Source organism: Drosophila persimilis, unplaced genomic scaffold (assembly GCF_003286085.1).
Source record: "Drosophila persimilis strain 14011-0111.01,24,50 unplaced genomic scaffold, DperRS2 tig00000002-arrow-pilon, whole genome shotgun sequence".
NCBI classification, from domain to species: domain Eukaryota; kingdom Metazoa; phylum Arthropoda; class Insecta; order Diptera; family Drosophilidae; genus Drosophila; species Drosophila persimilis.
In genome coordinates, this window is record NW_020825289.1 from 18,897,517 (window position 1) to 18,913,989 (window position 16,473).

A 16,473-nucleotide genomic window follows, 5' to 3' on the forward strand; every position below is an offset into this window, starting at 1 on the left:
ACCCAATAGGGATGGGATGGTATTTCTGAGCTTAATGACAATATTTTGACATTGGTACGCAAAAAATAACAGTATTTCAAAGTTAAGGTGCACCTGATGATCATCGGTAGTTGGGCTCTAAACAGCTGAATGAAATCCAAAAAAAATGTTTTCGATCAAAATATATTTTTCTTTAAAAATGTTTAATAATAGTATTTATGCATGTGTAAATATCAGAATGTCAAGTACATATATTTATATTATTTATTGATAACAGATCATTTTGGTGTTTTGATAGACATGCGGCTGCTTATGAGAGCGCTCTGTATAATGCTACAACGAATTTAAACAGAAAACTAATTCCATAATCGAGTTCCAATGGTCGGTCGGGGAATTCAAAAAATAAAATTCCCCCCTCCGTAAACCAGTAAATTGGGCAACATTTGATATCATTTACCCACATATACATATGTATGTCTGTTGTGGTTTTTTCTTGTTAGTACAATTTAGCAAGTGCCTAATAATGATTTCTCGATGTTTCTTTCAGTTATTAATTTAAAATTCTATAAATGACACTGCTGCTGCTATTGCTGCTGCTGACTTCGCCTGCTACTTAGATTTAACCGGCCACTTAATAATTAATCTTAATTCTGAATAGTCGTATTACAAATACAAATTACAATAGCCAATAATTTAGTCACTTCGCATGTATATGTATCTATGTATCTATGCATGTACGTAAGTATGTATATGTATATGTCTATCTCGTCTAATTAATTCTATTAATAATAGTTGTTTTTGTTTCTTTCTTGTTTGGATTTGGGGCGTTTGTTGGCTTGGAAATGAATGTATATATGTATATATGCCTATGTAAATTTGAGTAACCCGTCATTTCGCACAATTTAACTTAACAATGTTGGTCTTCGGACTGCAATTGGGAGTGAACTTTGTATGATCGCTTGGGGGGGTGTTCGCAAGTGATTTTCGTATTTTCGATCAGGTAATGTCTCAAAGAGGACTGTTGTCAGAGTCTTCGCGCTCTTGGATTGTGGTTATGCTCTGCTGCAAGGCATTCGGTGTCAGCCACTCTCTGAAATCAGAAGCAATACAATGGCGTACAGTACAAGTGGACAATGAAATATGAAGGCCGCTTACTTGGGCAAACACCTTTGTAGAAATGGCACACAGGAGCTGAAATGCGCTAAACGATTGACCCAGCTAGGTATTTCTTGGCCGCAGAGTATCTGAAACCAAACCGTAAGTTATATTGGAATTGTAGCACCTAATTAGGGTGACATCATACCTGTGTCAAAGAGCCAGAAAAGTGATTGCAATTATTGTTCATAAGGTGGTAACGATCGCCGCGAAATTGATTGCCCAATTCCTCAACAATCCGACGCACTTCCTCGTACGTGAAGTCGGTGCAGCCTATTTGAATGCTTTGCCGAAACTGAAACTGGTCCCCCAGTTCATCGTGATCTCGCGGAGATATTTCAAATACCCCTGTAAAGGGAAATGGATGTCCACCGTAGGCGAATTCAGTCCCGAATGCTTCTACACCGGAATGGAATACGCCGAGACCAATTGACGTTGTGTATTCATTGATCCAGTACTGAAAATACCCCAAATCCCAAATCAAATTGGATATTCTTGGAGTACCAGAGAACTACTCACCATATCGTAGACATTGAGGATTACAGGCTCTCTAGTCCCCATATTGGATGGCAAGAGCTCTTCATTACCAATCTCGTCTTTTGGAACACTGAGACAGCTCGGAAACGACAGATTGCACGGCAATCCGTTGGAGAACATTGATTAAATGCGTTGTTGGTGTGGTTGGGCTGAATATACTTCTGCAACAGTCTGCAATGAAGGGCAATTAATTAATCTGTTCGCGGCGCTGTCACATTAGTGCACATATGCATGTGGACCCTATAACTGATTCTCTCCGATCGGTGGAGTCACCGCACAATGCCTTCCAGATTCACGCACACATATGTATGCATATCTGTCCGTACATACATAAGTGCGTAAGATACATAAGTATAAACACGACATATGTACGTACTTACATATGTCTGCGGTTCAGAAATGTGTCATAGCAGGAGAGTTACTTACACCTCTGGTAAGGGCCTGTTAGCATCCCATACTCTGAACAAAAATTTAACAAATTATAAGAGGCAAAAGAGTTCCTTCAACTTCCGCTTATGTTTTTTTTTTAGTTTACACAAAATTTGTTGTTTATGGATTGTTGTCATTTATCGGTATACGACCCTCAGAATTATACCAAAATATACAGTCTCATTTTAAAAATATACCGTAAATATACTGACGAATTCGAGTTCTACTTTACATATTCCTCGTTTTTCATATTCCGTCGAATATTACCAGCTATATAGAACAATTAGCCATGCCCACATAATTTTAGCCTATTGATGAATCAATTTCTACACAATTGGTTAGTTTTTAGTCCTTGCTTTTATTGTATTTTGACTAAAGAAAGGTTTAAACGAAAAAGTTCAACAAAAAAAGAGTCGCAATGTTGCTGGTATTTAAAGACATGATGCGTGTATAGGCCTTTGTACACCCTATTTCGCTAATTGTATATGTAAATCAAACGTAATTTATTAAGACCTTTTCTCAAATTGATATTCTTTAGACATATTCAAGTACCTTATTAGTATCTTGTATATATTTATGTCGATCCTGATACCTACTGAGCATTGGAAGACAAACGTATTCACCACTCTATAACATTCATTTCCCCCAGGGTATGTGTGCATGGAATTAGCAACATGTTTGTGTATGGAATGAGACTTAAAAAAAAACGACCAATTCCTCATATTCTTTGTTCCGTTGAATAATACTATCTATATGGAACATTTAGCCATGCCCACTTAATTTTGTACGATTGATGAATCAATTCTATACATGATTGGTCTATTCGAAATACTTGCATTTATTGAATTTCTATATAACATTGAAAATTAAATTAATAGATTGATGAAAATGACAAAAATACAGTATGACCCTCAGAAATATACCAAAATATACTAGCTCATTTCAAAAATATACTGAAGAATTTAAGGTCTATTATACATATTCCTCGTTTTTGATATTCCGTGGAATATTACTAGCTTGATAGAACCATCAACCCTGCCCACATAATTTTATCCGATTAATGAATCAATTTTCTACGTGCCTGGCTTATTTTAAATACTTTAATCTTAGCCCTGCCTACATAATTTATAATTTATTCCGTGCCATGTCGTGCGACTATGTTGCTCATTTATCGGAGCTGGTTCACTTATGAATCACAGCTGACTACTCCCGAACTGGCCCATTTCCACGTCGTTCCACTCCAGTTGCTAAAAGGAAAACACGAAATTAAATAATAATTAAAATAGAATCAGTGTTTTATTTGGACAATATTGAACGGCACACATGCCCCCATCCTAAAGGGCTGGCCAAAAATTATGACTTAAAGATTCACTGCCGCAAGCAAGTCGCTTATTGAATGGGCGTATTGAATGCCAAATCGATTGCTACGCAAATAAAAAATCAAACAAAAGAAAACTTTACAAAAAGGAAACAGCAAAAATGTTAATGTAATCAAGTAACACAGAAAGTGCATTCCGGCCAACAGCAACAATCAAGCTAATGAGGGTGAGGTGGCCACATGTGTGGGCGTGAGTATCGTACGAGTCTGCCAAAAGGTCAACAGAACTAAAGCATGATCCACTTAAACTTACAGGTCTACGAACGTCACTTGATAGCACCATTGACATGAACAATCCCCCTCGGACCGTGTCGGAGGAGAAATCAATCAGCAGAGCACACAAATGACCAACTCAGAGGAACGGAAAAGCAATAATTAGCAACGTAATTAGTAGCAAGCCCGATATTCTTCCAAAACTTAAGGTCAAAATTGCGCATCGCCATGTTTTCCGAAGCATATGACACCGATGAGCTGGACACCATCGCCGATGTCATGGGACTCCGCTCACAGGCTCGCCTAAACACATTTCGCGAAATGTGGTACCACTTATTTCTGTGGGCCCTCTTCTCATCCATTTTTATCCACACCTGTGCCGCCCTTGTGGCGTTTGTCACGCTTCGAAAGCATAAATTCGGTCGATTCTTCTCCATACTAATTCTGGTCATGGGATTCTTGTCCCCAGCTTCTAGTGGGATCATTAGCAGTGCGGTGATTGCATTTGTGCATCGCGCTTCCAGCCTGCCCATGTCACCTATTTATGCAATGGTCTGGGGTCTTGGACAGACCATAGTCTCGGCATGCCTGGGCTTCACCCGAATCTTGGCCACGCTCTAGATTATGGTCTGAAATTTCATCATAGAACGTTCGTCGCTTGCTATTTTCTTTTGTAATCATTATCATACTTTTTTTATTCGTTTTTCGCAGAACATCTTGAAAGATGCTCGACAACAAATATAAAAATTCATAGATATGCGTATAAGAATATTGTGATTTTTAAATATACATATACTATATACGACCAGAGGAATAATGTAAAATATTTAGATCTTACTTGTAATATTTACTCTAATTGTACATAAGATACCAGCCGAATACACGAGAAGATTCTAAAACTAAATCAGAGTATTGGGATCCCTTGAATTGTACAAAGTGTAAAGTTTGTTGCTGAGTACGTTCCCTATGCGTCGTTCGGTGTGAAGGGGCTGTGGTCCATTACAGCGCTTGATCTTTAAATCAGCTAGGGACTGCACAGCCGTAGGATCATTGGAAAAGTGGTCCAACAGTTTCTTGGGACAGGGATATTGAGATATGATGGATTCGGCCACCTCGAGCGTGACCAGCGGCAACCGATTTAGATGCTGCTGCCATAGACGTCCATAGCCATTGCCCTGCTCGACGCGGACGCACTGCTTCTTGTCGTTGGCCAAGTACTTCTTGAAGAACCCCAAAGATTCATCGCGTTGCTTTTTAAACGGGGCTTCGGCAATTGCCTTTGTATAGCGTCGGAGCAGGCACAACAGCTCTTGGCTCTCAGGACTTGCCAGCTGCTCAACGTGAAGTTGCTGCAGCAGTTGGAGCTCGATCAATCCACTCGGATCCTGACTACCCGACCTGTGCTTACTGTGGCGCAGTTTCGGCAACGCCACCGTATATTGGCAGTCGGGAAATGCAACCTGCAACTTGTGGCCCAGGCAGGCTCTTTGATCCTTCTGAGAGTGATGCAAATTTGCTTCGGTTATCCAGTGGAGGACGTGGTTCTCCATTTTCCAGGCTTCGTCCAGGCCAGAACCGCTACTTCCTGAAACTATTGTGTGCTGGCCAATACTGCGCTCCCAGATGATGCAGTTTTTGATGGGCAACCTGCGAATTTCATACTTCAGATCGGCGGAGTTTATTTGCTGCAAAAGCTCCTGTCCAACCGGAATGTCCAAGAAACCAGCGTCTATAACCATACGCACATATTTCTGGCATTCTCCTGGTTTGATTCGCTTTTGTTGCTCCCGTATCACTTGCTTTTTTAACTTGTCTAATTTACTCGACATTTTTTACAAACAATTTGCGCCATTTTAAGCCAGATTTGGAAAACGATAGTTATCATCGATACGCAACTTCATTGCGATTGTTTTGTCACGTGCGAGTAATTGTCACCTGCCGTTGTTAATTGGCACTGTATTACGTTTATACGCATTTTTTTCGCGATTTAACTCAAGTTTTTATCTTGTTTAAATAAAGGAAGTTTAAGCGGGCTTATTTTCTATTTTCATCGGTATATTTACGATATATTTTGAAAGTGAGACGGTATATTTCTGCGGGTGAGACTTTTACTTTTCGGTATTTATTGTTGTTTGTTTCGACATTTATTTCTATTAAATTTCATTTTCAACGGTATATAGAAAGTATATTTACGGTATATTTTTGAAATGAGACGGTATATTTTGGTATATTTCTGTGGGTCGATATTTTATCGATAAGTCCGATAAAAACTACAAAGCACGCACGTGTTTTTTTTATTTACTGCGAAATTTATTGAATTTTCTCACCAAAATGTATCTCATGTACACCATCAACGAAAGCGGCAACCGCGTGTACACTTTGAAGGTAAATGAAAAGTTCTCCAGCTTTTCTAGTGTGTTAAACTTATATGTTTCGTTGATATTGCAGAAACGCACCGAAGATGGTCGTCCGACCTTGTCGGCCCATCCAGCCCGTTTCTCTCCGGAAGATAAGTACTCCCGCCAGCGCATTACCATCAAGAAGCGCTTTAGTCTGCTGCTCACACAGAAGCCTGAGCCCGTGTACTAAGACAGAGCAGAGTTGAATTTTAATTAGGGTACATGTGTATTTACAAATAATAAGTTTACAAATTTTCAATGAACTAAACAAATCGCTTTTAAATACGTCGCTTTAACCCCGCCGTGTAGTCAAACAGTTGGGGATTACGAAATTCTCCACGCATATCGAGCACGTAGTAAAGTGTCCTGTCCTTCACCTTGATTGGCAGTTGTACCCTGGCCATTTCACGGGACTCTTGCGCTGAGATGCATTTAAGTGGGACAGTCATGATACGGTTCCTGTTAAAGGGTCCATAGGTAACAAAGGAGATGCTCTGACCGCCCTTGCGCAGGATGAGAAAGCGCACGGAACGAAGTGTGAACATCCAAACCGCAAACAGAATTCCGTATCCTATAAATTTATAAAGACATAATTTGCTTCGAACCACACCATCAATTCCAAATACGAACCAATCAAAAAGCAGCAAGCAGTGATGCCGTTCCTGTACTTGTTGTCGCCAAGATTTATGCGCTGAAACCACTTCAGCTCCTCTCCTGGCTTCTCCACCACTGGCGCATCCTTCAGCGTTGTAAACGCAAAATGGGAAAGATAGGTCCAGAACACAAATTGGCAGATTCCGAAAAAGTTCAGCATCTTGTAGAACTTTGGATTCTCATATTTAAACAGGATTAAGTCCTTTGGTACGCTTGTGCTCACATCAAACGGCGCAGCTCGAGTCGAATAGTTTTTAATTGCGCCAGAAACCGGCGTTTTGTTAACCACATACGGAACTGTTAGTCGAAAACATGGCAGGCTGTGTCGTGTCAAAAAACTTGCACCCTTTCTTAGGGCAAAGTTTATGAGATTACTCATTTTAATTGATATTTCTGGGATTTGATTGGCATTTATTATAAAACAAAATAACCTACAAACAGATGTTTATGTTTTCATGCGAACGAACCGGAACTTGTTTCATACCAGAGCTTCAGGGGTGGCAGCAGTGGTTGGTGTCTACGCGAGCCGAGTGAACTATCGATTTTAAATACTGATTCGTTTTATTATATATCATGTGTAATTGGCGATTATAAAGTCAACATTCATAGCTCCAAAAAAAAAACATGTTCGTCATACTTTCACTGATTGATCAGAATTGAGTTTCTTGCATTGTCTATTACTTCGCTTAGTAAAAATGGTTCCTTTTGTTGGTACTTTTCCACCCCTAGAAGCGAACAGATGTTTTGTTTCGGATAAGGTGAAAGTACTTTGGATCTAGTAATGGTTGAACTGGTTCTTTTCTTACTCTTTTGTTGTTGCTACTCCGATTTGGTCACTGTTCCAGCGAGAAGCGGCATCGGCTATCGGGACGCGGATTCCTTGCGGATTTGTAAACAAATCTGTTAAAAAAACTGTTAACGAGACTTAAACTATTGAATATCAACCTGAGAAAGCTTGGGTCATCGTAAAATTTGCCTTATAACAACTATAATCCAGTTAATAAACACGTTTATCGCGTCTAAGAAGGTAAGTGCTCATTTTTCTTGAGACTATTATATTTTAAAGTTGTTTTAACTTGTGTACCAGTATTGGCTCTAGAATATAAGCTACTAATTTGCTGGTTTATTGGAATTACACTTTGTGTGATCCAATTTGGATTGTTTCGTTTGTCGTCACCATTCCCAAATCATTTGTTTGTGTGTTTCAGAGTTGTCAGGCAGTTTCGTTTTGGATATGTTGATATGTATATAGTATCAAATCAGATCTATCTTTTCTAACGATTATGTTGAAAAATCGACATGTGCCCTTGGCATAAGCACCTGTTCCCAACAGCTTAACAATAGCCATTAAGCACATATATATCTGTTGAGCTGTCTGACCTATTGCAGGTGACAACCCTGCTCCACAATATGGTCACAATTATATATTTACATATAAACGTATATGATTTTCCATTCTATTTAATATTCCACAACCAGAGTTGCAGACCTGGCAACCATGCAAACATTAATATGTTTAATAGATGAATAAAAATGTTCCCCTTTTGCTTTTACTTTTGGCTGATGCTAGTTTGGTTGAGTTTTATTTTTCGCGCTTTGGCAATGTTATCTTAGATCCTTATAAAGAATGCTATGAAGATTACATGCATGTCCTCAGATCTCTAGAATTTTCGGGAACGTAGATATTTTTCAACCTAACCTCACTTTGTACCAAAATCGATACGTAACCTAAAAAGAATGTGAACGCGTTGCAAAATTGCATACACACACACAGACATTCTGATATACACACGAGCTCACACACACACAATTGCTTAAGCGGGCGTAATCGTGAGTGTGAGCGAAACAGATATAATGAACATAACGCCCAAGAGGGTCGAGACCGAGCCATAGATGAAATTCCGATTTTTAAAGCCAATTGTCCAGTTTAGCTTTTTTCGTTATATGCAAAGATGCAAAGATACATTTATCTATGTTAGTATCTGTTTGCTTGTGCAAACACTTATGTATGAGTAAATCAAATACTATTCGAGGAGAACGGGATATTCTCATATTGTTAGGGAATAGGAATGGGATCATACGCATCCAACTCCCCTGGTAGGACCAACTTTCCACATAGAGTTAGAGTTACAAGATTCCACAAGAAAATATGGCTATCCTCGCAACAATTTGTTTTTTCGTTGGTCTGGGAAGTTGCTTTTCCACTCTGCTGCTGTATCTTTCGGTTCGTTCCAACAACAATTTTGTCGTTTTGTGTTCGGCGCTACGCGAACTTTATTCAATTATATCTACATGCATACATACATACATATAGCTGCATATATGAATGTATTCTCTTATTCTCTCGTACGCTCTTCACCTTACTCTCTCGCTCTCATTCCATCTCGCTCACTCTTCAACTCTATTCTAAACCGGTATCCTGACATGGTCCTAACTGCATTAAAAACCCTAGATTCCAAGTCTTAACGTTAAATTTTATATTCGGCAGACATTATTTTCATAACACCAACCCAACGCAACCCCACCCCACCCCTCCCACTTTTCTATTATGACGGCTAGTTTTACAAACAAAGCTATGTACATATGTATGTATGTTTGTATACTTTTTAATTTTTTCCCTGGTAATTGGTATTTAGTGTTTAATAATCTTTGAATTCGGAACTAAAACAAATACTAAATATATTTATTTAATTTACGCTCCCCCCTTACATTTCAATCACCAAATCATACGGTCGTCCCGCTCTCGCAGACTATTCTCACATTTTACCCTCCCACTCGCACACACTCAAGCGCATCTGTTTGTAAAAACGCGGCGCTACCTTTGCCATTATTTTACGTTTGCTTTTTCTTTGCGCTGTTATCAAAACGGTGCGGGGTTGACTCGTCAACCAACGAAGATCCCTGGTCAATTTAAAAACCCCCTTACCCTTACCCTTACCCCGTACGACCATCCAGTGGGTCAACGACGTCATGAACGAGACTGCCAACTTGCTATGGCGAAACCCGTAAAACATCGTCTGCGAGGTGCTGTAGACTCTAGGACATTTTAAGGTGCAACTGTGGCCAGAGTTCTTTGCTGCCCTACAAAATCAGCACAGACATCGACATATGTACATACATTATGTACGGCTGGAAATAAGCGTAAGGGCTTTAAGATGGATGTTAAAGTGATTTCCATTGTAGAATTACTATCGTGTCTTATCGTCCCACTTTGACACGCCCTCTTTCCCTAGACCACCGACCACCATACTGCTGTACGTGCTCTCTTCCTCTCTCGCCGCTTTCAGCCGAAACTATTCTCTCTTTGCGCTCGTCGTCAGCTGGTTTGACGTTCGGTACGGCACTGTGTTTCAGTGCTGCCGTGAACTCGGCGAGAACTCCAAGTCATTTCGATTTCTTCAAGTGTAGTTAAACTCAAATAATAAAATACCAAGCAAAACAATTCAAGCCGTCCAAGTTTTCTTATAATAAGTAAGTAACCTCAAACAATAATTCGATACAAATGCAAATATATAATGTGCAGGCACAGTTTTCTGACATAACATAACCTCACTTTTGTTATTATTATAGCGACGATTCTGAAAAATTTTTCCTTTACGTCCCGTCCCGTCCCACACATTGTGCATGTTTCGCCTTTCCTCCAGTTTCTTTTAGCTTTCTTTCTCTTCTTTTTGCACGCCGTTTCCCTTGCTTTGCTTTGTTTCTTTCTGCTGCAATCACTTCGTTGTGTTGTTGTTGCGCTCGCGTTCGCCGACAAGCGAACGACGACCGACCGCTCGGAACAAGCAACAACAACACATGGTTTTGTTTGATAGATACACACCGAAACCGAAATAGCGCAAAGCGTCAGGCAGAAAGCTGGTGGTCTTGAGTTATATTTCTGGTTTGGAGTTTCGATTTTTGGGATCAGTGGTTTAGATAGTGTTACTATCTATTATTAGGAGATAAAAAAACAATAATTAAAAATCCCTTAGCCGCCTTGTCTCGCCGAAATATGGCGGGTCTTCCCCGGGCTGGATGGGTGTTCCAGGGTTTGTCCCTTGGACGTTAGTAGGCCTAACTTTGGAAGACATGAGACATGCTTTGTAAACCCAATTCTTGACCTTTGCACCAATCAAGCCGAAAGTTCGCAAAGCTCGCACAAGCTTTTCCCTCAAAGCTTTTAATGCTTTAAGGTTTTTAATTTACGAGGAATCATTCCTTTGGTAAACCATTGCACGTTTGATCCGGTTCTCAGTTGCTGACATTCCTTTTCTTAAATTGTTTAACAGTTCAATGCTTTGCAACCACAAAAAATAAAAAAATAAACACCATAATAAAATGATGGAAGTAAGTCAGAACGTGGAATTAGAAGAACTCTCAAAAGAAGGCGCAATCATGGGAGCAATCCCCGAGGAACTCATTGATAATAACAGCCCCAGTGGTAAGTGAAAATAAAATAAAAATAAAAAAACGAATCTTTTTTATGCCATAAATTGTTACAGAAATCGGTAATGGATCGGGACGATCGTCCAGGGATGACGAAGATTTCAATGAAGTGACTAATGGCGACGAAACAATAGCAATCGCCTGTCTCAAGACAACAGAGGGCTTGAAAGAAAAACGAAACGCTGGAAATGACTTGGACGCGTTGCTGGATAAAATCAGTTCAATTGTGGATTGTCCCAAGGATTCTTCAGTTTCTAACCCAGAAGCTGTGCCAGATTCGAAGGCGGCATTCGTCGAAGAGCCAGCAGACGATTGCGATAAGGAAAAGGAAAGCAACCCTGTGGTCGAAAAGGAAAACACAGCTGACACAAAAGAAGAAGGCAAAAAAGCCGGAGCGGGTGAAAGCAGCGTGACGCGCGAATCGGAGAAAACTGAAGCTGAAAATAGTGCGAAAGAGATTGAATCTTCCGTGAAAGCAAAGGAGGATATTGAAGAGCCCAAGCACTCCGCTGAAGCTGAAAGCTATGTGGAAAAAGTGGTAGACAACAAAGAAGATTCCGAGACAGGGGAGGAAATTAAAGAAGAAGCATCACATGTGAAAAAACCTGGGGAGAAAACCAATGGAGATAGTTCTGCAGCCGAGATCAAGGAAAAGCTAAGCCAATCCACGGATGATATTTTTCTGGATGCTCTGGATAACATAACGAGTTCAGATGATTTTGATGCCACCAGTTCCCAGGACTTGAAGAAATCGCAGACATCCGACGAGAAAACCGCTGAGGCTTCCGAGGATAAAGTCATTTCTCGTGAAAGTCCCACTTATGCTCTAGATGACATTTCCTCAGATGAGGAAATTCTCAAAGATAAGACCCCTGGTAAGGATCCCTCAACTGTACCAGTCATCGATTTAGATTCTTCGGAGGAGTGTATTGTTTGCGAGAACGACCTAACAGATAACAAAGAAACAGTTGCCGATCTAGCTGAAGATCAGAAAAAGGTTGAAGATGAGATTACTGAAGATAAGGCCAAGGAGATCCTAGAAAATACCAACTCATTTGAGCCAATGGACACTGACGTAGCAGACAAAAAGATAGCTGCTTCAGAAGATACCCAGAAGCCAAAAGATAAAGCTCAGACGGAGGAAACAATGGATACCACGAGTACCACTGGTGTGATCGCAGTGGAAGTAACAGGAGAAACCCTCAAAGATGCTGTCAAAGAGGCGGAAAAGGTGGCAAAGAATGCAAAGGAAGACACAACTAGTGAAAATAAAAAGGAGCCAACGACTAATGGGGTTACAGATAGCGAACTAGAGATCCCACCCAAGACATTGTCTGATGGGAAGGGCATGGAATTGGAATTGTACAAGGGGAAAAAATCCCCTGAAGGAGCTTTCAAAGATGCAGACTCGGATGACGAAGTCATCTTCTTTGAACCTATTGAAAATCCCAAGGATCCAGAAGATCCTGCGAAGGGAAAGGAAATTAAATCAGATGTGACTAACAATATGGAAAACGACATCGTTTTGGTATCCGAGGACGAAGAGGAGGAGCTACCTCCAAAGAAACCCCAAGATAAGGGAACCCAGGATTGCGAAAAGAAGTCCTCCTGCCCCACTCCAGATGACATACCAATAGAGTCCACTGAAAGCAAAGAACTTCAAGCGGACAATTCCGACAATGCATGCGATCAGTTCGAGAAGCAGAAGCTGAAACCACACAATAATATAAAGACCACTGCCACGGAAGACGGGGACAGCAACTCGAGCAGCAATCTGTTGTGTCCCGCTGAAGCTGTCGAACCAGTTGAGCCGAACAATGTGGAGGCTAGCACCGTGGAGAAATCCCATTCTGATGTGGAGTCAGAGACGAAAGCTGATGCAGATGTGGATGCGGAGCCAAAGCAGTCTCGACTGTCCACCGATGGCAGCGAGACCGGACCCATTTCCACTGTTGCCAAGCGTAGCCACGATTCCTTAGACGCCAGCCCCGCGGAAAAGGAAGGAGAGGAAGGCATTCCCAGTAAGAAGCTCAGGACTGATGATTTCGATTCAAGTAGCTCTAATGATGGCACACTTCAAATTGATTTGGATGTACAGGACAAAGAGGTGGATTGCGAGTTGGTTAATAAGGAAGAACCAGTAAATACAAAGGAACAAAAGGAGCTTAAATTGCAGCTGAAACCAGAGCCAGAGCGCAAAATAGACGTTAAACCTCTGCGCCTTGAGTTCCTTAAGAACTTTCGCAAGAGCTTTGACAACATGACCCGCCATGATCTGGAAGAATTCGTCCTCCAGAAGGTCGTTGAGGGTATAATGGTGAAAAGCGAGCTCGCGGATATCTGCTGCCGGCTGGACAAGTATGAGAACACACTTGCCATCTATCGTCGCAGGATAGCCGAAGTATCCAAACAGTACCTCGACCTGGACACGGTGCACAAGCGGGTGCTGAAGGATCTGGAGACCAAAAATGCACATTTCACGGCACCGGTAAGAATTACACGAGCTGTTGGACTGCAAGTAGGCATTCCTTTTAAGGTCATGAAGCCGAGTGCAGCACCCAGTGCTGTAGATCAGGCACTTGCTGCGGGCAGCATGTTGGCGCCTCCTAGTAGCAGTACTTCAAAGGCGAGCACAGCTCCTATGCGTGCGCCGTTGCAGTCGATGCGGGCAGCTAGCTCGGTCGCGACTTCCAATGCGCAGCAGCAGCAACAGCAGCAACAACAACAACAACAACATCAAAAGCAGAACCAGCAGCAGCAACTGCCACCGCAACGCTCCTCCGTTTCCTACAATCAGACTCCTGCCTCGACTGCCTCTACTGCTGCGCCTCCTGTACGCAGGGGATGCATGCAGAAGATTACCCCACAGCGACCTGTGCCAGGAAATGTATTACCAGCAGCCCAGGTCAACAACCAGACCACAATAAGTCGCTTACAGACCTCTGCCCCTGGACCTCAAAGGCCTATGCATGCCTCAAAGCACACAGGAAGCACTGCATCGGCGGCTGCAATGCGGAACAGAGGTCCATACACAACCCAAAAGCAACAATATCAAGCGTAAGTCATTCGATTACCAAGTTTGCTCCTGTAATATATGCTCTTCTAATTCCTCGCAGAACCCGCCCTGTTCCTGGTCCCAAGTCGGGCAAGCAGGGGCCAAAATGTGCAACAAAAGTGCGCTCAATGGGTCCTAAGGGAGCTAGTATGGTTTCTGTACCCATTTCCTCAACCAGCAGTGGAGGACCAGGCGGCAGTGCCGTCAATTATGGCCAACCCAACCTGGCTACGGCCAAGCCGAAAGAGAAGGCCGTAATTGATCTCACAGATGAAGACGATGCTGCGGCAGCTATGGCGGCTTCAGCTAATGCTGCAGAGGGCCACACACATTCACGGCAATCATCCAACATGGCCGTGAAGAGGAATTCTCTGGGGGCAACAGTGTCTGAGACAAGAGCCTCGGGATCATCTCGTACACTTGCTAGTGGAAATGCTGTGAGATTGTCGCCCCTGCAAATGCCGAGAGCCAATGCCAGACAAATAGTCACCAATAATGGTGGAGGTGAGTGCATTTAATTGATTCCACGATCGTTGGCTGACTCGCTTTGACGTCTTCACCAGGTCAGCGCCATTCCCTTGGATCGAACGTGACGATGCAGATACGTTCGGAGAATACGCCGCCTGCCGCCACTCGATTAAGGTACTCGCATCCAGCGCCGCTGCCATCATCGCCTGCACAGCCCTTCAATCCCGCCTGGAAACTTCCGCCGTCGCGGCCTCTCATACGCATCAGCCTGATGGATACAGGCATTGTCATCTCCTGGAATTTGGAGGATGCGAGTAGTAAATATGCCGAATGCGTAACGTATCAGATTTTTGCGTACCAAGAGACACTACATGAGCCCAGCACCGACTCCTGGAGGCACGTGGGCGATGTCAAAGCCATGCTGTTGCCCATGGCCGTTACGCTCAACCAGTTTCAAGAGAACCAACGCTACTATTTCGCTGTGCGTGGCGTGGACGCTCATCAGCGCTTCGGATCGTTCAGCGTACCCAAAACCTGGTCGTAATCGGGATCATATATTTTTTTTGTTTGCCCATAGTCCATAGTTACATTGTAATTTAATTTATTTATAGTGGCATTTCAGCTTCTTTTAAAATTGTAATTCCCACATTTATATCTGCATCGGGCCCATCCGATGATGTTAAAATTAGCCTGAATAATTAGCTCATATTTAAGCGCCCATTTCTCAATGTCAAGATACAATTTAACCGTCGTGTAAAACGATAATTAACTACTCAAATCCCATCCCGAGGAAATTCCGTTTTTTGGATAACGTTTATCTTGCCATAAGGCCGGCCTAAGGTTTTTTTTTTAAATTGTATATTCATGATTTTATTTAATTCAGTTGTTCCCGATAAACAAGTTCTAAACTTACATGAAATATTACATTGAAATACAAACATTGAATAAATACTAAAAGAGCAAAACTTCGATCGAGCAAAGAACTTCAGATACGTTTTATGTTTGTATCGAAAAATATTGATATTACACAAAGGTATTTTGTTTTGTTTTTGTTTTTCAAAACTGATTCGGCGTTTAGGGCACGTCTCTGCTTACGTTTTCCATTTGTACATATTTTGTTGGTGATTTGAACAGGCTACAGCCTGCACTTTCCATATACTATACATACGTATGTATTCAGCATAAATAAATACTTTCGAGTAAAATAGTTTTGGACCTTTTTCCTTGTATATACGTACATATAAACCATATATGTACATATTTTGTAGTCTAACCTACAACGAATACAAGAGGAACCAGGGTCCTCGGCTCCGGTGTTTATGCAGTCGGCATCCGGTGGCATCACGTTCAGCTCATGGCGCAATTGTTTGTGTTGTTTAAGACACAAAAACAAATATGTGATTGTTATTCTTATTTCATTGTAATTCACTATTTTAATGCATACTCGTGTTTCGCATCTACATATTTCTGTTTCCCTTGAGGAAACATATTGTAAATCATGCGTGGGTGCACACGCATTCTGTCATTCAATATTGCTGTCATTTGTGGACTATTTCATTCATGCATAAACCTGTTTTCGTCTCGAAAATCGGATGCTCTGCTCAAGAGCCCATATAACCCATGGGCTGAATCATGCCCAAGCAATGCAGTTAGGTTTACAATCTTGCGACCTAGAAGGGTCTCAAGCCTCGATCTAAGTTGTGCATCGCCAAAGACTGTGTATTTTTGGCTAGACAGTTACCGTGCCGAAAATTACCTAGTTTCTGCGCGTTTGTACC

At 41.7% G+C, this 16,473-nt stretch overlaps 6 protein-coding genes across 7 annotated transcripts; 3 read left to right on the forward strand and 3 right to left on the reverse strand.

Moving 5' to 3' along the window:
* Positions 1-206: 206 nt before the first annotated feature.
* On the reverse strand, positions 207-2,167 carry LOC6592521 (deubiquitinase DESI2). 2 transcript variants are annotated; one of them, XM_002017643.2, is made up of 5 exons: positions 2,098-2,167; positions 1,654-1,842; positions 1,283-1,591; positions 1,135-1,223; positions 207-1,069 (listed from the first exon to the last, which is right to left on the reverse strand). In XM_002017643.2, the coding sequence occupies exons 2-5, from the start codon at positions 1,789-1,791 to the stop codon at positions 988-990; spliced, it is 618 nt and encodes a 205-aa protein (XP_002017679.1). In that variant the 5' UTR covers positions 1,792-1,842; positions 2,098-2,167; the 3' UTR covers positions 207-987. The 2 variants fall into 2 exon arrangements, with proteins under 2 accessions (XP_002017679.1, XP_026841340.1); XM_026985539.1 differs by lacking the exon at positions 2,098-2,167 and adding an exon at positions 2,052-2,068.
* Positions 2,168-3,375: 1,208 nt separating this feature from the next.
* On the forward strand, positions 3,376-4,456 carry LOC6592520 (transmembrane protein 170A). Its single transcript, XM_002017642.2, has 2 exons — positions 3,376-3,668; positions 3,734-4,456. Exon 2 carries the CDS (start codon positions 3,920-3,922, stop codon positions 4,310-4,312), a length of 393 nt encoding a protein of 130 aa, XP_002017678.1. The 5' UTR covers positions 3,376-3,668; positions 3,734-3,919; the 3' UTR covers positions 4,313-4,456.
* Positions 4,457-4,523: 67 nt separating this feature from the next.
* LOC6592519 (crossover junction endonuclease EME1) lies at positions 4,524-5,520 on the reverse strand. Its single transcript, XM_002017641.2, has one exon. It carries the CDS (start codon positions 5,518-5,520, stop codon positions 4,591-4,593), a length of 930 nt encoding a protein of 309 aa, XP_002017677.1. The 3' UTR covers positions 4,524-4,590.
* A 471-nt stretch (positions 5,521-5,991) lies between these two features.
* On the forward strand, positions 5,992-6,353 carry LOC6592518 (H/ACA ribonucleoprotein complex subunit 3). The gene is made up of 2 exons (XM_002017640.2): positions 5,992-6,076; positions 6,140-6,353. The coding sequence occupies exons 1-2, from the start codon at positions 6,023-6,025 to the stop codon at positions 6,278-6,280; spliced, it is 195 nt and encodes a 64-aa protein (XP_002017676.1). The 5' UTR covers positions 5,992-6,022; the 3' UTR covers positions 6,281-6,353.
* On the reverse strand, positions 6,293-7,138 carry LOC6592517 (transmembrane protein 223). The gene is made up of 2 exons (XM_002017639.2): positions 6,721-7,138; positions 6,293-6,661 (listed from the first exon to the last, which is right to left on the reverse strand). The coding sequence occupies exons 1-2, from the start codon at positions 7,121-7,123 to the stop codon at positions 6,369-6,371; spliced, it is 696 nt and encodes a 231-aa protein (XP_002017675.1). The 5' UTR covers positions 7,124-7,138; the 3' UTR covers positions 6,293-6,368.
* Positions 7,139-7,592: 454 nt separating this feature from the next.
* LOC6592516 (activating transcription factor 7-interacting protein 1) lies at positions 7,593-15,685 on the forward strand. The gene is made up of 5 exons (XM_002017638.2): positions 7,593-7,771; positions 11,016-11,167; positions 11,229-14,229; positions 14,289-14,731; positions 14,791-15,685. Exons 2-5 carry the CDS (start codon positions 11,065-11,067, stop codon positions 15,237-15,239), a joined length of 3,996 nt encoding a protein of 1,331 aa, XP_002017674.2. The 5' UTR covers positions 7,593-7,771; positions 11,016-11,064; the 3' UTR covers positions 15,240-15,685.
* The last annotated feature ends 788 nt before the right edge of the window (positions 15,686-16,473 follow it).

Bases quoted from the DNA above. Each gene is read 5' to 3' on its own strand.
- LOC6592517 (XM_002017639.2), bottom strand. From the start codon at position 7,123: ATGAGTAATCTCATAAACTTTGCCCTAAGAAAGGGTGCAAGTTTTTTG. The intron at 6,662-6,720 runs GTTCGTATTTGG...ATAAATTTATAG, and splicing joins TGCTTGCTGCTTTTTGATTG to GATACGGAATTCTGTTTGCG.
- LOC6592521 (XM_002017643.2), bottom strand. From the start codon at position 1,791: ATGTTCTCCAACGGATTGCCGTGCAATCTGTCGTTTCCGAGCTGTCTC. The intron at 1,592-1,653 runs GTGAGTAGTTCT...GGGTATTTTCAG, and splicing joins TCCTCAATGTCTACGATATG to TACTGGATCAATGAATACAC. The intron at 1,070-1,134 runs GTAAGCGGCCTT...TTCTGATTTCAG, and splicing joins CTACAAAGGTGTTTGCCCAA to AGAGTGGCTGACACCGAATG.
- LOC6592520 (XM_002017642.2), top strand. From the start codon at position 3,920: ATGTTTTCCGAAGCATATGACACCGATGAGCTGGACACCATCGCCGAT.
- LOC6592519 (XM_002017641.2), bottom strand. From the start codon at position 5,520: ATGTCGAGTAAATTAGACAAGTTAAAAAAGCAAGTGATACGGGAGCAA.
- LOC6592516 (XM_002017638.2), top strand. From the start codon at position 11,065: ATGATGGAAGTAAGTCAGAACGTGGAATTAGAAGAACTCTCAAAAGAA. The intron at 14,230-14,288 runs GTAAGTCATTCG...AATTCCTCGCAG, and splicing joins CAAAAGCAACAATATCAAGC to AACCCGCCCTGTTCCTGGTC. The intron at 14,732-14,790 runs GTGAGTGCATTT...CGTCTTCACCAG, and splicing joins AGTCACCAATAATGGTGGAG to GTCAGCGCCATTCCCTTGGA.
- LOC6592518 (XM_002017640.2), top strand. From the start codon at position 6,023: ATGTATCTCATGTACACCATCAACGAAAGCGGCAACCGCGTGTACACT. The intron at 6,077-6,139 runs GTAAATGAAAAG...TTGATATTGCAG, and splicing joins ACCGCGTGTACACTTTGAAG to AAACGCACCGAAGATGGTCG.